Raw genomic sequence first — 26,685 nt, 5'->3', positions numbered from 1 at the left:
TGGCGGAGGAGGCGGGTTGGTCCGGACTAAGCTTCGTCGCGTAGCCTCTGCCCTCAGCCTCTCTAGCGCGGGGAGGGCTGGGAAGGCAGTGGGCGGAGTGAGGCAGCCGTTCGGAGGGGCCGGGCGGAAGAGGGAGGGGCGGGCAAGGCCGCAGGCTTGTGTCCGAGAGGGGATTGGACCGGCCTGCCGAGGCTAGCCTTCGCCCACCCTCTCGCCCGCCTTCATTCCCGAAGCCGGCGCACAGCTCTCTTCGTCTTCGCCTGGCTCTGCGGACTTCGGCCCCGCAGCCACCTACGCTCGCTCTCCTCTGAGCCTGTGAATTCCAACCTCCGTTTTACCCGCCTCCCGACCCCCTCCACGTCTGCCAGTCCCTGCCGTCATCCTTTCCCTCCCGGGCCCGACCCCCAGCAAGACCCAGAGCCCACCCCACGCACAGAACCACGCCCACTCTCACCCACCCACCACTGACCGAGGGGCTGTGGACCTCAATTACAGCAGGGTCATGAGGCTTCCAGAACCGGAGGTAACCCACCGAGCACTTGGAGTAAACTGGAGGATGGATGAAGTGCCCCCTGCCCATACCAGCACATCTCCTGGGGGAAAACGGGGGGAACCGCAGTGGCTAACCCGGGGGTGGGGAACCTGCGGCCTCGAGGCGGAGGGCCGCCCTTGAGGACCTAGAGGGCCACATGTGGCCTCGAGGCCGCAGGTTCCCCACCCCTGAGCTAGCCCAACTCCCTCCTCCTCCCCACCTCCGTCACATGCGGGGCACGACTTGCTACCACCTGTGTTGCTTAACTGACCCCAGAACCTTGGAAGTGACCCGACCTCCTCCCCCCCGCTCCCCACCTCCGCCAGGGGAGGGTTATCACCTGCCTGACCTCTTGTCTCCTTGCTCACTCTGATCTTAAGAGGAGCGTTTGAATGAACCTCTGTGGAGAGCTGCCGGTCGTGGGGTTGAGAGAGTGCTAGCCAGAAGTGGCTCTTAAAGAGGATACATTTCATTCTCTGGCTGCACTCCCAGCCCTGGACGTGCTAGGAGAGTATACGGGGATAGTCCGGTGTTGAAAAAAAAAAGTCAGTATCCAAGGCAGTCTTAATTAAAATTGCTGTATTAATTAAAATGCAACAAACTCTGGCTTGGTTTCCCTTAACTGCCTAATCACCAGATCGGAGACTAGGCTTTTTTATTTTGAGGTACTGGAAAGAACTGTGTAGATCTTTGATACCGCATAAATAAAAAGAATGCCACTTTTGATTTTCAATGATTGGGGAAGGGTGACTAATGGAGCAAAAGGCTGAAATGACAAATCCAGCGCTTAGGATAGTGCGTATAGTAGGCATTTAATAAATGTTTATTAAATTGAATTGAAATCCAGGGAATTTTATTTTAGGTATATATTTATGGCCTCCAAGGAAGCCTGTGCATTGTTCAGCTACTTGGGAAATTTGGTAATTGAGCAAGCAGGTTACTACAGGAGGCCCACTAACAAGGAGTCAAAACATTGTCGATCACTAGATCATCACGATCATCTCAAATAATAACAGTTGATATTTGTGTAGCCTTTTATTTAAGGTTTATCAATCTTATCAACTAGTTTTGCAGAAGAGAAGACAGCATTAGAGGTTAAGTGACTTTTCTAAGGTTACGCAGATAGTAGCAGAACAGGGACTTGAACTTAGATTTCTGAATCTGTAAACCCAGTGCTTTTCCAGCTGCACTAAAGTTGCCTTCCATAGACTCTTAGTATCTCAAAACAACCCTGTCAAGGCCAGAGGCAAATAAATGTATTTATGATAGGAATATTGAACCTGGGGGGAGTTTTAATGTCTTGAAAAGAATATGCAAATTATTCTAGCCTTGCAATAGTTGTTAATAAATCTCTTCATCTTTGTAATTGCTGACTTCTTAAATACTAAACCATATCCTACTCCTTTTGCCTAGGTCCCTTTGTTGACCAGTTGAAACCAATATAAATATGGCTTTCTGCGGCCGTAATATACTCTTTGCTATTGCTAGAACAAGGTAAGACTTTGAAGTTTTTGCTCCCTGTTGACACACTTATTATTTTCTAGAGGAAATATTTCATTGAGTTTGAGAGTTGGGTGTAAATTTAGGGATCCTTTAAAGCATTCTGTCCGAGGGTAAATAGTAAGTTAGTGGCAAAGCTAGGACTAGACCCCGGTAGTTAATGTGTTTTCCCTTATTTCATAGGATTTTCCCAATATTTTCATGTCTTAGAAAATTGACACATATTTACTTGAACTCTCTCAAATAAAGCTTTGTTTCCTTTGAAATGAATGCTCAAAAATGTCTAATTGAGAGAATTTGACTAGATGGTTAGTAAACTCCTTTGAAGTTTTAACCATTCTGTTATATATTATATGAAGACTTCTGTATTATAGGTGTGCTGTAAAGGATCTTACAGCGATATAATTGTAATTTATGGTTGGGGATATACAGCAAATGTTACATGGTCCCTTTAGGTACTGGAAGTTAGCCAATTATGACATTTCATATTTCTATGGCACTTAATGGTTTACCAATCTCTTTCAGGTAAGTATTATCCCTGTTTTACAGATGAGGAAGTTGAAACTCAGGTTAAATGACTTGCTCATAGTCATCCAACAAGTAAGTGTCAGAGCCAGGATTGAAATCTAGTCTCTTGATTCCAAGTATAGAAATCTTTGTACTAAACCGAGCTGCCTCTCAGCATTTTGTACATATGAGCAAAGATGGGCTGTTAGCTAACCTATGAGAAGTTCCTTTGTCGGTACTAGCCTCATTTTTATTTTCACCCTACCAGGTATACTGGTCTAACTTGAGACGTGGGATGTTATGTAGCTGGAATGTACCATCTGTCTTGGCTTATTCTGATTCATGTTCATAAAGCTCTCCAGGAATCTTAAAGTGAAGGACATTCTGTAGGTGCTTATTACTTGAGGAAGTTCCTGGCATGATACAAAGTAATTAATGCTTTTGTGTGATTGGTTAACCACTAGAGAGAAACTAAGGTGTTTCATTAAAAGAATGTTTATATTACCAGAAAAGTAGCTACTAACACTATAATTTTACCTGTTCTTTGACAGTGGGGTTATAAAATGGCAAAACTTTTTGAATGTGGTTCCTGGTGAAAATGTATTACCAGCCATTTTCAGAGCTTTTATTTGCTATGATAGCAGTTTATTCCTAGAAATGGACTTACATATTAACATCTTTTTTTAAAGTCCTATTTTTCTACATTGTTGTCATAATGTATTTTCCTCCCTTTCCAAGAAATATAGTTAAGCAAAATGAATACAGTGACCATACTTGACAGCACATGCCTCATTTTGCATTTGTAGTCGATCATCTGTCTACTAAGAGGTTGGAGGTATATAATATCATCATTTCTTTGAAGTCAAAATTGGTCATTGGGTTGATGATGAGTTCTTTGGTCCTTTAGTGTTGTTATCCTTGACATTCTTATAATCATAGTACATATTATCTTGATTCTGCTTATTTTGTTCTGTATCATCATATAAATCTTCCTCTGTTTCTCCGAATTCCTCATATATATTGCTTCTTACAGTTCAGTAATATTCCATTCATATACCATAATTTGTTCATGTAGTCTTCAGTTGTTCAGCACTAAATTTGTTTCTCATTTTTTACTACTACATAAAATGTTGCCATAAATATTTTGATATATATGGTGCCTTTCCCTTTGTCTCTGTCTTCCTAGGGTATGTGCATAGTAGCAGTATGCTAGGTCAAAAGCTATAGACAATTTAGTGTTTTATCTGGTATAGTTTCAAATTGTTTTCTAGAATGGTTGGATCTATATTCACAGTTCATCAATAGTGTACGAGTGTGTTTGTCCTCTCATAGCCCATCCTTCTGTCTTTTATAATCTTTGCCAATTTGATGGGCATGAGGTTAAGGCCTTAGAGTTATTTTAATGTGCATTTTTCTTATTATTAATGGTTTGGAACATGCTTTCACATGGTTGTTAATCATTTATATTTCTTTTGAAAACTGCTCATATCCCTTGGTCACTTAAGACCTTTTATTTGGGAATGAATCTCAATTTTATTCAGCATGGTGTAGAGGGAAGAGGGCTGGATTTGCAGTCAGGGGAACTGGGTTTGAATCCCAGTAGTGTCACTTACTATCTAGGTGACTTTGGGCAAGTCATATAATCTCTTTGGGCTCTAGTTTCCTCTTCTACAAAGTAAAGGGATTCAACTAGATGACTTCTGTGGGTCCTTCCAGCTACAAATATATGATCCTTATATATTTGTATAAATCCCCTGTAATATTTTGAAAGTCACACCTTTATCAGAAATACTTGACGTGAAGATTTTTTTTCCTCAATCAGCAGTTTCTCTTATGCAAGTTAAATTTGATTTCTTATTAACACTTCTGATGGATTATTTAATTTAGCATCAGAATATGCTGCCACAAATTAGAATAATAACCAATTATTTTATGTTGTTTACACTTAAATTATGGGGTTAAAAATCCTGATTTCATTTTAAGTGGATATATAAGCTGTGCCTAAAGAATATACAAACTTAAAAAAACTGTTAAATTTGTAAAAGTATTTGCTTAATTCAGTGGTGTTCCTTTTTTTTTAGAAGTCCTCACTTTTTTGTCCACCCTAGCCACCCTCGATATTCCCCATCAGTTTCATTTCTTCAACTGGCAGACTCCCATTTAAATCAAACCTATGTGAAGAACTATGGAAGCCAAAAATTCTTGTATCCTATTCAGTCAAGCAGCAAACTACCTCATTTACGAACTAAGGCAATACGAAAACTACATACATCCACTTGCTGGCTTCAAGATTTCCCAGATAAGCCTAAACAAACCATGGAAAAATCAGTAAGAGCAAACCCCAAAACCCCAAAAGAAACAGGGATTAAGACTGAGAAGGTCAAACAGTCTTTGAGACAAAAAATTGTGGCTGAACTTAAACATTATTACAATGGATTTTACTTGCTTTGGATCGACACCAAAGTTGCTGCCAGGATGGTATGGAGACTGTTACATGGACAGGTGCTGACCAGACGAGAGAGACGAAGGGTAGGCAAGAGGAAGGGTGAAGTTGAAACTAACCATTTGGGAACTAAATTTTGAGTACAACTAACATGTTAAAATTTCAAAGGGATTTTTTTTTGTACTGGTGAGAAGAAAGAACTGAGACTCTTGAGGTCTTTACTGACTTGCTGTATAGCTTTGGGCAAGTCACTTAACCTATGCTTCCAATTATTTAGCTGGAGAAAAGGTAGGCGTGTGCTTTCCAACCTTTCTAAGGTATTGAGGGGCTTTAGTTATGAATTGTCTTTCTAAGGGCAAACCTAGTAGTATCTCAAGTATAAGCATATTTTCAGAACCAATGTTAAAACATGCTGCATTATTAGAGTAGAGGTTTCTGTCTTAGATGAAAGCAGTCATATCCCATTAACATGTTTTGATTAATATAGAAGATTTCCCTGACAATATATAATAAATATCCATATAGAGCCTTAAGGAAGGGGAACATCCTGTCTTGGAAGCAGCAGCAGAAAAATCTGTCTTGGGTTTTAACATATTAGGAACCCAAAGCAACTTTTTGATATGTCTTAAAAAATGAACATTCCATATGCTTTTAATTCTTTAGCTCCTGAGAACTTGTGCTGATCTCTTCCGCCTGGTTCCATTTATTGTGTTCATAATTGTTCCCTTCATGGAATTCCTGTTACCAGTATTTCTGAAACTCTTTCCAGACATGTTGCCATCAACTTTTGAAACTGAATCCAAAAAGGTGTGTATATCTGTACTTTAACTTGTTTATCCCCTAAAAAATAAAACAACATTCAACTTTTATGTCATTTAAAAGAATGAATAGGTTGAACTGTTGCCAGGTGAATCCTTCATTGGGAACCCATCAAAAGAGGGAGCTTTTATTATGTTTGTTGTAGACTTTTGTGGGGATGATTGCATGAAGGTTGAAAATGAAGTTTCCATATAGATGTCTTTGGGAACCTAGCTTGATACATATACCTGATGACATTTAGAGGGATTGTCCCCTAATATAATCATCATCTGTTGTGGATAATGTAGCCTTTCAGTAATGTATCAGAAGTATAGCAAAGTTGAAGGAGTTGCTGTAGAAGGTAATTGATGTGAGTGTTGCCTCCAGTTTATTTTCTGGGAAATAACCTCAGACTTGTTTTTGTTATAAAATCAAGGCAAGATCTTGTCTTTGAAAAGAATCATCCTGACTTGAAGAAGGGAAAGTAACTATGCAGCTGTACAAATCACCCACTTTAATATCAAACTTGTCAATTTTCTAATGACAGTAAAAACCAAAGCCATATGTTTCAGATGATAAATATATAAAACTTTTTCATGGGAAGTGAGGATATGTAAATAGATGAGTCAGGATTTGTTAGTAGTTTTATATCTTTGAGGCACAATGCTCAGGATTAAAATGAAGGGCATCCCTGATTCTGTCCTCCAGAAATCTTTGGTCTACCAGGAACTAACCTCTGGAATCATGAACCAAAACTAGAATGAGATACCTTAATTCACTAAGTACCAACTCAAATAATTTTAACATACTGACCTGAAGTTTTAAAAAAACCCCACCTAGTTAAAAGACCTTTCAAACTGGAATAAATCCTTTATCTTTTTTTGCATTAGAACATGAAAATATTTTATGATCTTAGCCAATATTTATTGCAATTCATAGGCTTACTGTAGTTAAAGTGATGCGTTAAAGATGCACATCCACTATTGATAAAGAATATTAAGCTTGCTGAAGGGAGATTTAACTCACTTTCCTTCATTTAATTTTTTTAATAGTGTGCTTTTCCTAGTAGACAAAACTTTGGGGAGCAAAGTTTCTGCATCTTTTGAGCCTGAATCGAAGGATGCAGAGCCTATGGACCTTAACCTTGGTAGTAGCTGCCCAAAAATGTGGTTAATAAATAATGGCAGTCTCTCCTTACTACCACCTTTCTTATACAGCTTGTAAACTCTTATACTTCCATTACCATACCACTTATTTCCTGGCTGGTTTTCTGCCTCATTTTTGTGCTTGTACTTTCCAGATATAATCTCTGTTGACAGATTCTGTTGTGAACTCCTCTGGGCTTTCTCTCTTGAGGCCAGAAAACTGAACTTGCTGCTGCCTCACAGGACATGAGAGTCCTATGCAGTAAGAAATACTGCACCAGCCACATTTGTTTCACATTCCTAGAAGAGTCATAGGATCATAGATCTAGAGGAGGAAGGGACTTTTGAGGCCACTCACCTATCAGATTTGTATATACATACTTAGAGTATTATAGATATTCTGAGCTAAGCCTTAAAGCTAACCACTAAAAAGGAACAACACCATATGTATTCAGATCTGAATATAGATATTAAGGAATGAATTGAGAAACCATAGATTTCTTCCTTTATAGGAGTCACTTTTCTGTGTTAAATGCTTATAGCCTTATTCTGCTCAGTCAGCTTTAATATTTGGTTACAACGTAGAAGTAAAACATTCAGATCCGGGCTTTATCATACAGGGGTTTGTCCAACAGAATTCCTGGTTGGTTTTGTCAAATTTAGTGGTACTGATGACTGCCTTGATGAGTTCTGTGCTAGACAGAATCATGGCATTTCAGAATTGGAAGGAGCTAGCATTCAACCCTGACATGTTTAGGTTTCCCTTCAATTGTATCTTCAATAAATGGTTTTTCAGCTTCTATTTGAATATCTTCAGTGAGGAGGAGCTTATGATCTCTTATGAGGTAGCCCTCTATACCTTTGAATAGCTCTTATTGTTAAAAGGTTTTTCATCAAATTGAACTAAAATCATTCTCTATAATTTCCATCTATAACAATTCATTCTAACCCAGGGCATTCATTTAAGGGGTGCCCTTTGGATTAAATAGGTCTAGTGGTGGACATCAACTACTACTTTTTTTTTTAGTATTTTCTTTTTTCCAATTACATGTAAAAATAGTTTTCAACACTCATTTTTTATAATCTTTTGAGTTCCAAATTTTTCTTTCTCCCTCTTTTCCCTGCTCCCTCTCCAAGATGGCAAGCAATATGCTATAGATTATACTGGGGTGGGGAACCTGCGGCCTCGAGGTCACATGTGGCCCTCTAGGTCCTCAAGTACAGACCTTTGACTGCATCCACACTTCACAGAACAAATTTGGATTCAAAGGGCCACGCTTGAGGACCTAGAAGGCCATGTGTGGCCTCGAGGCCACAGGTTCCCCACCCCTGGGTTATACACATCAACTACTATTTAATGAATAAAGGTAGACAGAAATAAAGTTGTAAGATTGAAGTGACAAATTATAAAATGAAGTGTTACCTTTTGTCTAAACTGGTTCTCCTTATTAGCTTTTTAAATTAAACTTCTAAAAAACAAATATATTAAATTGGAGGTAGCAGTGACCTGTTAGAACTGATAATCCCTATTCTCCCAGCCTTGTTTGTTAAGACCCAGTCAAGGGAGAAAAGATTAATTTATTTTCTTTCCCTTTTCTACCATTAAGGAAGAAAAACAGAAAAAGAAAATGGCAGCAAAGTTGGAATTAGCAAAATTTCTCCAAGAAACTGTTACAGAGATGGCAAGGAGGAACAGAACCAAGTTGGGAAAAGGCTCCAAATTAGGAGATGCCTCTACACAGTTTTCATCCTATGTAAAACAGGTGTTGGCCTTTTACACAAATAACTTCAGGTGGAAAGGGACACAGAAATGGAGGTGGATACCCAGAGAATATGAATATGATCAAGTGAAAGAAATATATATGTGTGTATATGTTCATATGAACAGATGAAATGTATGGTCATCTTTTGGTATGCTAATGAATAAATTCCAGAGTGCAGCAAAAATATAAGCCAGGTTAATAGATCTTTAATAAACCTGCCTCAGCATATGAGATAGTATATTAGCTTCTTTATAACACAATATGGTCCATGATATCTTCACTCAGTAAAGGAAATGTCAATATTTATGTAACCTATATGCCAGACAATGTTCATAAAACTTTTTAGATTTACAAATAGAACAGAATTAAACTTGAGGTTTACTCATGATTCTTCCACTAACTCCAGCCAAGTTTATTTCTCTTTGCCTGTTGGTGGGGTGGTGGGGTTTAATTTGTAAAATGAGCATAATGCCATCAGACACTATAAATGAGTGCTTGGAGATTTTCCTAGGAAATATGACATTAAAACAGAGGGTACTCTGGGGGAGGCTCAAATAAGTAGTAAGCATATTTTAGTGCCTCTTTTTTCTGTTACATAGGTCCAGACAGGCCATACACCTAGCACAAAGGAGATTGTTCGATTTTCCAAACTCTTTGAGGCTGACCTAACTCTGGAACACTTAGACCGATCTCAACTGGTTGCCCTGTGCAAACTCCTAGAGCTTCAGACCCTTGGAACCAATAACCTGCTCCGCTTTCAGCTTGTGATGGCACTGAAATCTATAAAAGCAGATGATGAAGTAAGAGCCTAACTGTAGCTTCAGGGAGTTAGCAAGGAATTTTCTGTATCTTGGGCTAGCCTAGTAATGAAGTATTTGCATTAGGTGCTCATTTAATGGTAGGTTTTCTGTCAAAGTGAATGAAGAGCCTCTCCTCTCCCACCCCTATCTTGGGGCCCCTTCGTGGTACCAGTCACTCCTTTGACTCTCACTTAAAATCATTAGCTACTTGTCATTCCCTGAACTCTCTCTTAAAGGGTATGGCAAGCTGTCACTAATTCCAATATTTTAGCTAAAACTAACTTAGAACAGATAGGGGCCTGCTTGGAGGAATAGGAAGTGGGATCCTGATATCACATTGACAGGGAAAATTCACCACCTCACTCTTCTGCCATGCTGCTATTAACCAGATCTTTTCTGCTGGTGGATTTGGTACCACAGGAAGAGTGACTGAGCACCATTTAGTTGTTTTAGGAGGATAAAAACCAAAACATTTGAATATATTGGGGAAGACACTGCCTTAGTTACAAGAACCAAGCAGGCTACCTAAAAAAGATGGAGGAAATGTTGATAATTCTCTAAATGGAAGGCGATTAGAAGAGGCAAGTTTCCCAGAAACACCAAGCATCTCCCCAGCACACCTTTTCCTTAGTTTCTTTCAGTATCACTGCATCAGCACTAGGGGTTTGTCATAGCCATCATTTGTGTTAAGGAGAGTAGATGTCAAATCTCGTTTGAGGTTAGGTCTGAAGTATGGATGCAAGATAATGGGGTAAATCCCTTTTCTCCGACATTTTTATGAAGATGAAACTAAACATCAAGAACAGCTCTGGAGAGCCAAAAAGGCAAAGGGGTGTCATCAGAAGGCACCATACTACCTCAAGTACTCTCTGGGGGCGGGGCATGAATTTTTAACTTAGTGAGTGATGGATTCATTTGAATGCCTCAGATCCTTTTAATATCCTGGGGAAAGGGAGGATACTTTTTTCCCCTCATCTTACTCCCCCCTCCCATCTACCACCACAGTTTTCCTGATGACTGCAACAGTTCAGGGCTCCCACAAACTACAAGTTTGGGGGCAATAACCCTATTGGACAGTTCTGCCTAGGTGAGTTTGGAACCCAAGGGCTTCTGTCAACCCCTCTGTTCTTTTTAGGTAATTGCCAAAGAAGGAGTGAATGCCTTGAGTGTATCTGAACTACAAAGTGCCTGTAGAGCCCGAGGGATGAGGTCACTGGGGCTCACTGAGAAGCAATTGAGAGAACAGCTCACACAGGCAAGTAGCTGCTTCCTTGGGCTCTTTTCAGAGGTTCCTCATTGTATAGTTGCAGATATGGCTGCCTTTGCATCATAGAATCATAACTTTAGAGCTGAAAGCTGACCTTAGGGGCCATCTAGTTTGAATCCCTCATTTTATACACGAGGAAACTGAGAACCTAGGATGTTAAATGACTTATTCAAGCTGTCACAGACAGTATGTATCAGAGGTGTTATTTGAACCCAGGTACTACTTGAGAGCCACTTTCAAACTAATTACGTTTCCTATTATTTCAGTTTCCCGCTAAGAAGTAGTTGGTCTGCAGTAGGACATCTGGAAAGTCAGGGTATCCTCCAGCTTAATTAAAAAACAGGACAAAGTTTACAATGTGAGGAAGTCCATCTATATGTAGCCTACTTGCATTTTAACCCAGGGGCTTAAGCTAAAGGCTTGATCCATTATTCCTGATTAATGAGAATTTTAGTAACTTCATCAGACCCTCTTAGTCTATAGAATTTGGTGGGGGAGGAAAAAGGGGCTGCCAAAGTGAATTTTCTTAAGTGAAGACCAGAGCATATTATATACTTTTGCTCAGTAAACTCCAATGGTATACTCCAGTATAACTAAGAAACAAATACAAACTCTTCTGTTTAGCATTGAAAGCCCTTCACAACTTGGTCCCAATCCACTTTTCTAACCTTGTTACACATTATCCCCATTACTCTCCTTCTTCACTCTTCCTCACAAATAGCACTAATTCCTATCTGCACCTCTGCATTGGCTATCACCCCAGATTTGTAATGTATTTTCTCCCTTCTCCTCTATTACTTAAAATTTCTATGGAATTTCCTTTAAGGCTAGGCTTAAGTACCATCTTCTACATGAAGCCTTTCCAGATCTCCCCAGCTGCTGGTACCCTTCCTCAGAAAATCACTTTGTATCTATCTTGTCTATAACTAGATGTACATGTCTCCTTGGATAAAATACAAGCTCCCTGAAAGCTTTTTTACTTTTGTCTTTGTATTTTTAGCACCTAGCACAAAGCCTGGTACATGGTAGGCCCTTAACAAGTGCTTCTTGATTGATTGTACTAGTGTGGCTTCCTTTCTTTAGGGCCAGCCCTAGCAGCAGGATCAAAAAGATGTATAGAAGGGTACTGATAGTGGCAGTGGGACAGAGAGACAATTGTCATTTTTCAATTTTTAACCCACATCAGGACAGATTACTCTCAGAATCTGTCTCCCTGAACTTACCCAGCACTACGAGCTAGTTCCTTTTTCAGGTGGTAAGCAGATTTATAGGTACTGATCATATTTTAAAGTATTTATTCAATGATTTGAGAGGTTGAAGGAACCTTACATCATAGCCATTTGCAGTCTTTTTCTGACAGTGCCCTCTCAGTAAGGGAATATTGGAGCAGCAAGTAGTGGTGGGAATTGAATGCACCACACTGACTCCATCTTGTGAATCATTTCTGGAGATAGCACAGTTCCCTTTCAATTCAATTATAGGTCTGGTCCCAAACTATTCAATTGTGGGAATTGTGAGAGAATTTTGTTGCATTGTTTGAATCTATCCATATGTGGCTGGGATGCTGGACCACCTCTACCTGCTGCTTAGAGTCCTCTAACTAAAGATCTACGTTATGCTGACCAGAAACCCAGTTAGATCCAAAGATTGATGCAAGAAGTTTTCTCACAATTATGCATCTCAAGCAACCCATACTGTCTTATCTGAAAACTGTCCCTATGCTACTCAATCAGTTATTGTTTCCGTATTCCTTGATTGTTCACAGACACTTGGGGTGAGTGGGACAGCTCATTTTTTGATTTCAGGAAATTGTTCCTGTTTACTCTCCCCTTCCTAACTTAGAAAGTCCCTAATCTTTTCTCCAGTTAGAAATCAGGTGTAGTGCCAAAGCTCAGGAAGGCTGCTGGTCCCTATTTGTTGGGCAGTTGACATTCATTGCTTAATAAACTGATATGCTCAGAAGCTTGAACCTTTGTTTCCTCAATTATTTCATCTTTTACCTGCTGCATTAGTGACTTCATTTATTCCACTAGTTAGAGAGGTAGCCTGAGGTAGAGGTAGAAAGAACATAGACTGTGAAATTCAGGTTACTTGGATTCTAACCTTGGTTCTGTTACCACTTAACTATCTGTGTGAAGTTATTTAGCTTCTCTTAAGTTTCATTTTCCACACCTGTAAAATGAGTGGTTTTGACTAGATTTTTAAGGTCTTTTACAGTTAATTCTGTGATTGCTAAAGAAGGAATGAAGGACCTTAGAATATCAGAAATACAAAAGTACCTATAAGACTTTAGGGGTGAGCAGGTCACTGGGTCCTTTGGACAGGTAAAAGAGAAGCCTATATAGAGGGAAGGAGCAGCTTCCCTGGTCCCTTTTCAGAGCTTTTTCTATTGTTTCATTCCTTTCCCATCCTTCAGTGGCTGGACCTCCATCTGAAAGAGAATGCCCCTCCTTCTCTGTTGTTGTTGTCCCGTACCTTCTATCTGATAGATGTGAAGCAAAAGCCCATTGAGATTCCTTCAGGCAGTAAGGTGAGTAATCTAATTTATAGAGGATCTGTATTTCTGTCATAACCAAGACTTATCCATGGGCATACTTGTCTCCACCTGTATCTAGTGCAGTTAGTTCCTCTTAAATAAGTACTCTTTGGGGTTTGGCCTGTTTTAAATAATCTCTAGCCAAGGGCTTGTCATTACTTTCTTTTTCTTCTTGTATTTAAATTTCTATTAGGATATTTCTTAGTTAGGTTTCTCTTTCACTAAACTTCATTTTAGTACTAATTTCTCTCTGTTAGACCAGCATGAATAGCTCTGTCCTCACTTGATTTTTATTTCATTATATATACTTAATAACAGTGGTATTTACTGCTGTGTTGGAGATCTACTACAGAGTCCAGGTCAAAGAAGGATTTCTTGTGGAGAGTGAGATCCTCCAGATGCTACTGTTTGTGGATGACATTATGCTGATTAAGTTGAGGCCTAGAGCATTGCCGAGCCTCCTGACTCTTGTAATCACTCGAAGCAGTTTGGCTGGTTCATCCACATAAGAAAGCCAAGTGGATGAAGAACATTTGTTGCCCAGATTTCAGCATGCGTTTGGACAGACACCATTTAGAGCTTTTCCAACAACGTGTATATTAAGGAAAGACAATACAGATGGATAAAGAGTTGGACCTAGAATGGGAGGAGAGTAAACTATTGTTTTCAAGAAATTACAAAGCTCTTTTACTGATTCCAAGATTCCTATGAAAGTTAAGACCCATCTTTTTAGTATTAACATTTTATCAGTGTTGATATACAGAAAACCACTGCTTCCAAGGAACTAAACATTAGTATCACACAGTCGGCAATGGAGAGACACATGGTAATATGAGCAGGCTGCAACATAAAACCAATGAAGAACTCCAAAGAGTAGGAATCAAAGAATTCATTGAGGAATTTTATGGTAGAGAAGATGGACAGGTCATAACTCAAGAACAAGGATGAAAGTTGGATAATTAGAGTATTTCTTAAAGTCTGGAGAAAGAAAAGAAGGCCTTCTGCATGTTAAGTAGACCTGCATGTAGCAAACTTTTGGGAATACATGGGTGAAAGTTGCATATAATGGGCAGGCATGGATGTATTACAGTCTGCTTCATTGGAGAGAGTAACTTCATTGAAAAAGTATAAATTCAAAAAAAAAAAAGAAAAAGTATAAATTCTTTCAAAATACTTCAGGGATCCTCCTTTCTTCCTTATGTTCTTTTCTTTTTTGGTATCAGAATTACTAGCCTCTCTTTTCCCCAAATCCTTCTCTCTTTCCTCGGGACACAAAACAAAAGAAAAAAAAACAACCCTTCCTTGTTACAAATAAACATAGTCAAGTAAAACAAATTCACATATTGGTCATATCAGAAAATATATGTCTCTTTCTGCATCTTGAGGTTATCTCTTTCAAGAAGCTGTTAGCGTGCTTCATCATTTGTATTCTGAATTAATTATTGATCATTATTACATTGATCAGCGTTCTTAAGTCTTTTAAATCTTTAAGATTTTTTCATTACAATGTTGTAATCGTTGTATAAATTATTTTGGTTTTGCTCCCTCTGCATCAACTCATACAAGTCTTTTTGTTTGTTTTTGTTTTTTTTTGTTTTGTTTTGTTTTGGAGGGGGGAGGTGAGGCAATTGGGGTTAAGTGACTTGCCCAAGGTCACACAGCTAATAAGTGCCAAGTGTCTGAGGCCGGAATTGAACTCAGGTCCTTTTGACTCTGGGGTTGGTGCTGTATTCACTGCACCACCTAACTGCCCCCATACAAGTCTTTCCAAGTTTCTCTGAATCCATTCTTTTTGTCATTTCTTGTGGTGTAATAATATCTATTAATTCGTATACCATGATTTCTTCAGCCATTTCCCAACAGATGTCTAATACTCTACTGTGTTTCCAGTTCTTTTCTACAACAGAAAGGTTTACTATAAATAAATAAATTATTTATATGTATACACACACATATGTATATTTGCATATATAAGTCCTCTTATACTTTCTTTGATCTCTCTGCGGTACATCCAGTAATGGTACCAGTGAGTCAAAGAATATATACAGTTTAATGACCTTTTGGGGAAAAACTTCCAAATTGCTTTGCAAGTTGTGTTTTGTACAATTCATAGTTCCAACAACAGTGCATTAGTATGCCTGTCCTCTGACAGCTCCGCAACAATTTTCCTTTTCTGTCGTCTTTGCCAATCTGATGGGTATGAGGTGAAATCTTAGAGTTGCTTTAATTTGCATTTATCTTTTAGTAATTTAGAACATTTTTTCATGTGGCTGTTGGTAGCTTAGATTACTTCCCTTGAGAACTGCCTGTTCACATCTTTTGACCATTTATGTATTAGGAAATGGCTTTTGGTTTTGTATATTTGCTCACTTTCCTTTGTATTTGGATAGCAAATCTTTATCAGAAAAACTTACTCTAAAGATTTTTTTCCCAGTTAAACTATTTTCCTCTTAATTTGAATAGCATTGATTTTGTTTGTGCAGATTTTCTTTTTTATCTTGTTTTTAATAATTATATTTAACAGTAATTTCATTACTATTAATTTGATAAATTTAATAAATAATTTAATAAATGTTTTATCATAATATGTTTAATATTATTTATAATTTATTATAATAGTAAACAATTTATTTTTAATAACAATCCTATTTTAAAAATTAGTTCCAAATTCTCTCTCTTTTTCCAACCTTTCCACTGCCCATTGAGAAGGCAAGAAATACCCACTGTATATACGAACTCATGTAAAACACATTTCCACATTAGCCATGCTCCAGAAAAATAAAGAGAAAAAGATGTGCTTTAGTTTGGACTCTGAGTCCATCAGTTGTCTATCTAAAGCTGGATAGCATTTTTCATCACGAGTCTTTTGGAATTTTCGCGGATCATTGTATTGATCAGGGTAGCTATTTTACAGTTTACAATATTTTTATTGCAATGTACAATATTCTCCTGCTTCTGCTTGCTTCACTTTATGTCAGTTCATGTAAGTCTTCCCAGGTTTCTCTGAAACGATTCTCATCATCATCTCTTATACCACAATAGTATTCCATTACATTCTATGTCATAATTTATTCAGCCATTCCCTAAATGGCAGGCAAACCCTCAGTTTCCATTTCTTTGCAACCACAAAAAGGGTTGCTATAAATATTTTTTGTACATACAGGTCTTTTTCTTTTTTTAAAAAGTCTCTTTGGGATGTAGCCCCAGTAGGAGAATTGCTGGGTCAAAGGATATGCACAGTTTTATAGTCCTTTGGGCACAATTCCAAATTATTCTCCAGAATGATTGAATTAGTTCACAGCTCTACCAGTGCATTAGTGTCCCTATTTTTCCATATCCCTTCCAGCATCTATCATTTTCCTTTACTGTTTTCTTAGCCAGTCTGATGAGTGAGAGGTGGTACCTCAGAGTTGTTTTAATTTGCATTTCTCTATTACTTAGAGTATTTTTATATGACTATTGATAGCTTTGATTTCTTCCTTCGAAAACTGCCTGTTCATATCTTTTGGCCATTTATCAATTGGAAAATGGCTCTTATTTTTATAAATTTGGGTCAGTTCTCCATATATTTGAGAAAGGAAACCTTTTCAGAGAAACTTGCTATAAAATTTCCCCCTAGTTTCCTGCTTTCCTTCTGATTTTGGCTGTACTGGTTTTGTTTTTGCAAACCCTTTTAAATTTAATGTGATCAGAATTATCCATTTTACCTTCTGTGATCCTCTTTACCTCTTGTTTGGTCATGAACTCTTCCCTTTTTCATAGATCTGATAAATAATTTTTTCCATGCTTCCCTAACTTGCTTATGATATCACCTTTTATGTTTGAATCATGTACCATTTTGAACTTTTCTTGGTCTATGTTGTGACATATTTATTCTTTGCATAGTTTCTGCCAGACTACTTTCCAGTTTTCCTAGCAACTCTTGTCAAGTTGAGTTCTTGTCCTAATAGCTGGGATCTTTGGATTTATCACACACTGGGTTACTGTGTTCATTTGCTTCTGAATATTGTGTTCCTAATCTATTTCATTGATCAACCTCTCCATTTCTTATCCAGTTGTTTAGTCATATCTGCCTCTTCGTGACCCCGTTTGGGGTTTTCTTGGCAAAGATATGGAGTGGTTTGCCATTTCCTTCTCCAGCTCATTTTATAGATGAGGAAACAGGCAAACAGGGTTAAGTCACTTGCCCAGGGCCACACAGCTAGAAGTGTCAGATCGGATTTGAACTCAGGAAGATGAGTCTTCCTGACTCCACGCTTGTCACACTATCCACAAACAGAAAAAGAGCACTTAGGTGCCCTTTTCTTATCCAGTATCAGATTTTAAAAAATATATATTCTATTTTTTCCCTCATTACATGTTAAAATTTTTTTTTAACATTTGCTTTTTTTTTTTTAAGTTTTGAATTCCAAATTCTATTCCTCCTTCCTTCCCTCCCCTCCCCTCCCCTTCCCTTTCCCTGAGACACAAAGCAGTCAGATATAGGTTATACATATGCAATCTTGTAAAACATTTCCATATTTTGTACAAGAAAATCTGTACAAGAAGAACATGTTTCAGTCTGTATTCAAACAATATCAGTTCTTTCTCTGGAAGTCGACAGTATATTTCATCATTAGTGATTTGAGATTGTATTGCTGAGAATAGCTAAGTCATTCACAATTCTTCATACAGTGTTGCTGTTACTGTGTACAATGTTCTCCTGGTTCTATTCACTTCACATCGTATCAGTTCATGTAAGTCTTTCTAGGTTTTTTAAATCATCCTGCTTGTCATTTCTTATAGCACAATAATATTCCATCACAATCATATACCACAGCTTGTTAAGCTGTTCTCCAATTGATGGGCATCCCTTTGATTTCCAATTCTTAGCCATCACAAAAGAGCTGCTATAAATATTGCGCAGATAGGTCTTTTTCCTTTTTTTTTTTTGTATGTCTTCAGGATACAGACCTAGGAGTGGTAGTGCTAAATCAAAGGGTATGCACAACTTTTTAGCCCTTTGGACATAATTCCAGATTGCTCTTCAAAATGGTTAGATCAGTTCACAGCTCCACCAACAGTGCATTACTATATCAGTTTTCACACATCCTCTCCAACATCCATAATTTTCCTTTTCTTTCATATTAGCCAATCTGATAGGTGTGAGGTGATACCTCAAAGTTATTTTAATTTGCATTTCTCTAATCAAAAGTGATTTAGAGCATTTTTTTCATATGACTATAGGTAGCTTTAATTTCTTTGTCTGAAAACTGCTTGCTCATATACTTTGACCATTTATCCATTGGGGAATAAGTAAGTATTTGGGGAATAACTTGTATTTTTATAAATTTGACTCAGTTCTCTATATATTTGAGAAATAAGGCTTTATCAGAGATATTTGTTGCAATCCCCTCCCCAGATTTCTGCTTTCCTTTTAATTTTGGTTGCACAGTATCATATTGTTTTGATGATTACTGCTTTGTAATATAGTTTGTGATCTCATACTGCTAGGCTGCTTTCATTCATCTTTTTTTTTTCATTGATTCCCTTTTGACCTTTGATATTCTTGTTCCTCCAGATGAATTTGATTATTTTTTCTAGATCTGTAACTTGTTGTTAGTTTGGTATGGCACTGAATAAATAAATTAATTTAGGTGTTATTTTTATTATATTGGCTCAGCCTGCACATGAGCAATTAACATTTCTCCAGTTGTTTAGATCTGTTTTTATTTGTGTGAAGTGTTTTTTTATCATTGTATTTATATAGGTCCTGTGTGTGTGACAAGGTTTGGGGGTGCTGAGACCCCGAGAATTCCAAGGCAGAATTGCCTGGAATGAATTCACATACTCAAGCCTTCTCTTAGTGAAGTAGCAAAAAGTTTATTGTAAAGCTTTAGCAAAAGTGGGCAAGGGTCCTTAGGGAGCCTTTGAGAGAGTGAGGATGGTGCTGGGGCTTATATGGAAAAGGGGCAAGGGAAAGGAATGCCATGGATGCTAATTAGGTAATGTAGGGGTCCAGGTGTCTTTGGGAGCTATGGATGGGAAAGTATAGGGAATATACCAGACGTTAAGGGAGTTGTCTGAGGCATGCCCTAGGGGATCTGGCACGAGGGAGAATCCTTGGGCCAGCCAGGGACAAAAATCCTTGGACCAGGCATCCCTCTGTCTGTTCTGGTAAGAGAATGTATTCTGCAACAAGAAAAAATTTTCTCACAGAACAGGGGCCTACTGAGAAATTGGGAGGCTTCCAGAGGCATGATCTTAGGGCTGGGGCCCAAGCACCCCATTATGTGTCTTGGCAGTTATTTTAAATGGAATTTTTCTTTCTATATCTTCCTGCTGGGTTTTGTTGGTAATATTTATAAATGCTGATGATTTGTGTGTGTTTATTTTATATCCTGCAACTTTGCTAAAGTTAATTGTTTCAGATAGTTTGTAGTTGACCCTCTAGGGTTCTCTAAATATACCATCATATAGTCTGCAAAAAAATGATAGTTTTGTTTCCCCACTGCCTGTGCTTATTCTTTTGATTTCTTTTTCTTATTGCCATAGCTAGCATTTCTAGTACAATATTGAATAATAATGGGAATAATGGATATCCTTGCTTTTCCCGATCTTATTGGAAAGGCTTCTAGTTTATCCCCATTATAGATATAGATATAGATAATCTTGGTTTTAGATAGAGACTACTTATCATTTTTTTAAAAAGCTTCCTTTATTCCTCTGCTTTCTAGTGTTTTTAATGGAAATGGGAGCTATAGTTTGTCAAAAGCTGTTTATGCATCTACTGACATAATCATATGATTTTTATTGTTATTGTTATTGATATGGTCAATTATACTTATAGAACCAGCCCTGCATTCCTGGCATAAATCCAACTTGGTCATAGAGTATGAGGTTTGTGATATATAGCTATAATCTCCTTACATTTTACTTTATTTAAAGTTTTATTTTTATTTTAAAATTTTATTTAAAATTTTTTTGCATCAATATTTATTAGAGAAATTGTTCTTTAGTTTCCTTTCTGTTTTTGTTGTGTAGCAGATTTTTAGGGTTTTTGTAATCAAAATTGTCTATTTTCTCTCTTATTTTTCTCTCTTTAATCATGTTTTACTGAGAATTCTTCACCTATCTACAGCTGAGACAGATATTTCCTTTCCTTTATCTTTATTTTATTCATGGTGTGACTTTTTACGTTTGTCATGTTTTCACTTGGACCTTAATGTGATATGTGGTCTACAATGTTGGCCTAAACCTACTTTCTGCCAGATTGCTTTCCAGATTTGTCCAATAGTGAATCCTTACCCCAGTAAGCAGGGCCTTTGAGTTTATTGATTGAATTCTACTTCTATATTTGTTTGCTTCTGTTTGTTATATACCTAATCTTTTCCACTGACAAACTTTTAAATTTTTTTAAACAAATACTTTTGATTATTGCTTTTGTAGTATAATTTGAGATCCAATACTGCTAGGCCCCCTTTCTTCTCACTTTTATTATTATTATTATTATTTCCCTTGAGATTCTTGAGCTTCTGTTTCTCCAAATGAATTTTACTTTTAGCTCTATAAAATAACCTTTTGGTAGTTTGGCATAGCACTAAATAAGTAAATTCAGGTAGTATCAACATTTTTGTTATATTGGCATAGTCCAACTATGAACAATTAATATATCTGATTTCTTAAGTCTTTTTTTTCTAGAGTGTTTGTAGTTGTAGTCATGTATTTTTTCTGTGCATCTTAGTAGGTAGATTCAAATTATTTTGCATCTTTTGCAATTGTTTTGAATGGCATTTCTCTTTTTATCTCTTCTTATTGGGTTTTATTTACAAAAAGTTGATAATTTATGTTGGATTAGTTTTATAGCCCTTTTTTGCTGGAGTTATAGTTTCAATTAATTTTTTAGATTTTCTTTAGGTTTCTTTATGTGGGCCATCATATCATCTGCAAAGACCATTAATTTTGTTTCTTCCTTGCTTATGCTTATTCCCTTAATTTGTTTTTCTTGTCTTGTTGCTATAGTTAGCATTTCTGGTACCATATTCAAATAATAGTGTTGATAATGGACATTTTTACTTTCTCATTGGAAAGCCTTCTAGCATTTCTTCATTACATATAATGCTGACTCCTAGTTTTAGGTCGGTGTATTTACCATATTCAAGAAAAGTTCATTTATATTCCTGGTTTTTAGTGTTTTTAATAGAAATGGGTATTGTACTTTATGAACTTTTTCTACATCTATTAGTATAATCATATGATTTTTAAAAGTTATTATGACTCATCATGTATGTTTCTAATATTGAGCCAAACCTGCATTACTGGTATAATCCACCAGTGTCATAAGTACATAATCTTTTCAATATGTTGCTTTAGCCTCACAGGGCTGTTTGAAGCCTTTCCATCTTGGTTGAACCTACTAGAGCTTATTCTATATTTCTGTAAGTCAACTAGCATTTATTAAGTACTCATTATGTGAGCATCAGAGTACTCATTATGTGAAAGGCAAGAAACAAATAGCCCCTGCTTTCAATGAGCTTACGGTCTAACAGAGGAGACAACACGCACACAAGAAAGTACAAACATATACAGGATGTCTACAAGATAAATTGGGTTAGTCTCAGAGGGGAGGCACCAAGAATAAGGAAGAGTCAGAAAGACTTCTTGCAGAAGGTGGGACTTTAGCTGAGATTCGAAGGAAATCTGGAAGCCAGGAGGTGGAGGTGAGGAGGCAGAGGAAAATGCTGTCGGGGGATGGAGTGTTTTGGGTGATGAATAGCAAGCAAGGAGGCCAGTGTCACTGTACCTCAGGCTCTATAAATGACTAAATTTGAATCCCGTAAAAAGTGATGCATTGAGCTAAAGTTCTTTTCATTTTTATGTATCTCTGTTCCTTAATCATTTTCATTGCCATTTGCAGTGTTCTCTAAAACTTACCTTCCTAGTATTGAGGAACACAAAACTGAATGAAGTATAATGTTTCTAGTGTGATCCCATTAGGGAATCAAACTTTTACCTCTCTGTGCTCTGATGCCTTTTCGTGTCTGACTGGTGAGAAAGGAATGCTGCTGCTGCATGGCTCCATATACTAAATAGCTAAGAGTGAGGAGCCAAAAGTTCTAACAATTTTGCTAACTCTTGTGAGCCACGGGAAATCACTTAAACACCAAATACTTCTGTTAGGTATAGTATGGAATTCATAACCCAGGTAAATGTCCATACTCAAGCCCCTTTGCCCTTCTTCCTACCCTCTTACGTATATCAGAGGCAGGTCTAAGTTTAACCCATTTCTGGAGGGACCCCCAAGATGAGATCCAATTCTGGGTCTGACCTGGAGGATGTTTCTAGGTGAGCTAGGGATTTGCTCAAAGTTCTGAATTTATTTTAGAGCAAACATGAATCCTTAAACCATCCTGGGAATATTCCAGCACCCAAAGAGGGCATCTAAGCCACAGATGTCCAGGATGAGACTTGGTTTCCTAAAGACACTCTGGACTAGAAGAAATGGTTTATTTTTACCGCTATAGTTTAGGGACTAAAACTATGAGCAAGGGGATGAGATCATATGCTCAAGATACCTTGTTTATCTTACATTTTCTTGATTTTCTTGTCCATCTACAGCATCAGCTTTCCTTAGTTATAAAATAAGACTTTTTCTCCCATAAAGGATTTAGAGGACCGTGGCAACAAATTAATATTACCATTACCTTGGATTTATATAGCACCTTTCTTCCAAAGTACTCAAATTTAAGTTTCCTAAAATATAATGATGAGTATTTTTCAGTCTGATTAATCTTTTCCTAGAACATGACTTATGAGACTTTCAATATTTGCTGGCATATAGATTTCCAATGAATTAGATTGAGAGAACCATCCTGTCTCCTTTTGCCCTCCAGTCCTCATTCTGCTAACTTATAATTTGTTAAATAATCAGTATTAGTAGGATAGGTATAAATATGAATTCTTATGCGACTTCATTTATTGGTATTCTTGTAAGTAGCATGTTTTATTTTCCCCCGCTCAGCTCTTGGAGGGAAAATGTATATTAGAATGTTGATTAAAATACTCATGATTTATATTAGCTATTATGTATCTTTTTAAAGCTTATCACTGACTACAGTGACTTTCAGCTGTCAAATAAGGTGGAGAAGCGAATAAGTATTGGGAATAAGTAGGAGAATAAAATGCTATATAGCGTCTTCTCTGTGCCATGGGAGCTCATAGATTGGACACTAGGTCCCTGCCCTCCTAGCACAGAGTCAGTGTAAATACTAAATAGTAACTGTTTCTCTTTGGCCAGGAAGCCTAAGGGTCTTCCCCTCCCAGTCTGATTTTTTTGTTTTTGGAGTTTTTGATTAACTTACCTCACTCAAAGTGAGAATCTGAAAAGACCTTAGCCTGAAAGGGCCAGGGTCTTCTGATGCTTCCTGGGCCATCTCCAGTCATCCTGGTGAATATCAGGCCACTGGACCCAGATGACTCTGGAGGAGAAAGTGAGGCTGGTGACCTTACGTAGCCCTCCTTCACCCAAATCAAAGTCAGCTGCAAGTCATGTCACCATTTCCCTGATGTCATTGTCCGAAGGACAAACACAACAACAACAACAACTCACAGCCAGACACTCGGCTGAGTGCTTTTACAAATATTATCTCATTCATCTGAAATCTGTTAAAAAACAGACAACTCCCTAAATTTCTTTTTGACCAAGATGGACCAATACTGCTGAAATTTTAGAGACATATGAGTATTGAGAATGGTTCCTTTTTGAAACAAGTATAAAATTAGAGCTATTAGTGTCCTTTTAATGCCTAATAATTGTAAATATTGGTAAGTAATTTATGTAGTGTACACAAACCTAAATTTAAATTTGTATTTCTCAGTCTCATTTCTCATGCTCATAAAGGGTGTAGTTGGAGGTATTGGGGGATTTAATAGCGTTAAAAGCCTTTGACTATTGCCAAAGTGTTTCTCTGGACTTCTAGGAGAACAGTACTTATTTTTTTTTATTACTATATACACATATAAATATGTGCCACTTATTTGGGGGAGGGGGCTAGTTGTAAGAAGGATCCCAGCTAGTTAACCAACAAAAGTTTAAAAAAAGAAAGAGGATGAAACCAGCCTGAAGTAGATAATTTCTGTGTTATCTCTTCCCCAGCCATTTAATTAAAGCAAGTCTTCTCTGTCATCTGCTTCCATAATCAAAGCGATTGTCATTTCTCCTAACTCACCCTGAGGACGTTAATTAACTTTCAAACCCTGTATCACCAGCATGCTCTAGTCATACCTGATGCTAGGTTTCCAGCACTATTGACCCTTTTTCTTAGCAGGAAGGTTCATGAGGCAGTCCCACAAGTCAGACAGTAGATTTATTATGGTAAGCATAAAATACTAACACCAAACTTACCTTTCCTTAGTTTCCAAAAGCAGAAGTTCCTAAAGAAATACCACCCTCTTTACATGAATCTAAAGAAGTCCTGGTGACTTTGCATCTCAACTTCAGGGAACAAAGGTTAGACAATTTGGCAGGGTTTTTTTCTTATTCCTTTTGAACAAACTGAAATGCTAACCCAAGAGCTACTTTCTTTAATAAGGAAGGGTCAATCTACCGTTTGGTTCCTTTTTATGAAAGCAGTACATTTCAGTTTTGTTTAATTTGCTTCCAGGCCTTATCTTTTGGACACTGCCAGAATAAAAAAAAAATTGGTTATTGTAACTTCCTGGTAGTCACAATGTGTGTATGACTTAACATAGCGTCTTCTAGAATCTAGACATTTGTATTCTGAATTGAATTGTTGTTAAATTCATTAACACAACGTCTGATTTTATTATTTCAGATGGAAGCATTGAAAAAACTGCCACCTACTACACAACTGCTACCTGTTTCATCACCTGAAAAATCTCTTTCTTCTTCCAGAGTAAGCATTGTCATCAGAGGGAAAGGGCTTATTTGTTTGTTTTTTTTTGTTTATTTTCAAGGGCACTTATAGTCTAGGACTAGAACAGTTGTGAAACACTGCATAATCCTTCTTTGCTTCTAAACAGGATGTTGTAGGCTGAAGTGTAGTCATCCTGTAACCGCTACATTTTTGACCTTTTTAAGTAAACTATCCACAAATGCAATCAAGTATCAAACTTAAACATGCTAAGTCTAGATGCTAATTACAATACAGGCATATCCTTATTTTCTTCTGCCAATTAGAAATTGTTTCCACATGTGCTGAATCTTACACAGAACCTTTATGTCAAGAAATACTAGGAAAACAACCTAAATCTCAGCACTAAGTGTATTTTCCCCCCTCCTCCCCAATTTTCTAGGGACTTTTAGTGTAGAAGTTATTTGGGTGCCCTCTTCTCCACCAATGATTAAACTCCCCAACTACAGTAGGGACCATAGCATAGGACAAATAGTGAAGAAACAACAGAGGCTAGTGATGTGAGCAGAGAGAAAACAAAGTAGCAGTCCTTTCCTTGAAGGTCAGTATATTTCTGGGCTGGTGATAGAAACTCCGGACACATGTAGAGGGATAATGTCCAGGTACTGATAATTCAAGCATTCAAGGTGGTTAAGTCTGTTTTGATATTCTTACAATATAAACTTCCTCGGTCCCACTCCCCCTCTACTCCCCATCTAGCACATAGTAGGTACATAAATGCTTGTTGATTTATTTTTAAGACATACTCTGATACTAGATTGTAAAATTAGAATGGTTTGACAAGACTTGACCTAAGGAAATTAACCTGTGGTTCTTAGAGCATTCACATTGAAATTATGGCTTCCTTCTAAAGTTCTCTTATTTTATTTTGATCTATACTCTTCAGGTCAAATCACAAACCTCATCCCAAAGCAGCAAGGCTAATGCAAATGGAGTCTAAGGCCACTTGAAGATGATGCTGTAATCCATTCACCCACTCTATCTCCATACCTCAGTAGGTAAAGGAACTCCAGGTTGGGCTGTTTATATCCTTCTTCGGAATATAGCCATTTCGTCATTGCAGCAGTACTCCTTGAGGCCCCGAAACCTAACCCAGGTGATGTTAGCCATGAATCTAATCTCACATTCTTCAGAAAGTCCATTTCTTTTCTGCCACTATTCACTCCCACTGTAAATTAACTCCACAAAGTGTAAATGTGTAAAGACACCTGTTTATTATTGACTAAGTTGTGTAATGGGTAGCTTTTGCAGTAGTCATGTTTTTGGACATCTGCAATTTGTGCAACACCCCTGAAAGGAAAATTCTTTTGTATAGAATGGCTCCTGCTGTGGTTTTTTACAACCTTAACCTCCTATAGCATGACATCTTGGTTGGGGCCTTTGGAATCATAGCAATGACTTTACCAGCCAGACCCCTTCTTTCTCAGGCAGATCTTTGATTTGCCTGATAGGCACATTTCTTATCCTTAAATTGAAATGCTC

At 37.6% G+C, this 26,685-nt stretch overlaps 1 protein-coding gene across 1 annotated transcript; it reads left to right on the top strand.

Annotated features, from left to right (window-relative positions):
- The first annotated feature begins 352 nt into the window (after nucleotides 1-352).
- LETM2 (leucine zipper and EF-hand containing transmembrane protein 2) lies at nucleotides 353-26,386 on the top strand. Its single transcript, XM_036750181.1, has 10 exons — nucleotides 353-523; nucleotides 1,946-2,026; nucleotides 4,621-5,068; nucleotides 5,646-5,789; nucleotides 8,533-8,688; nucleotides 9,288-9,488; nucleotides 10,624-10,743; nucleotides 13,172-13,285; nucleotides 25,105-25,185; nucleotides 26,090-26,386. Exons 2-10 carry the CDS (start codon nucleotides 1,980-1,982, stop codon nucleotides 26,141-26,143), a joined length of 1,365 nt encoding a protein of 454 aa, XP_036606076.1. The 5' UTR covers nucleotides 353-523; nucleotides 1,946-1,979; the 3' UTR covers nucleotides 26,144-26,386.
- Nucleotides 26,387-26,685: the final 299 nt, after the last annotated feature.

The sequence above is a fragment of the Trichosurus vulpecula genome, chromosome 3, assembly GCF_011100635.1.
Source record: "Trichosurus vulpecula isolate mTriVul1 chromosome 3, mTriVul1.pri, whole genome shotgun sequence".
In the NCBI taxonomy this organism is placed as follows: Eukaryota; Metazoa; Chordata; class Mammalia; order Diprotodontia; family Phalangeridae; genus Trichosurus; species Trichosurus vulpecula.
Note: the sequence above shows the minus strand (reverse complement) of the source record. Positions and strands in the feature narration are given on the sequence as shown.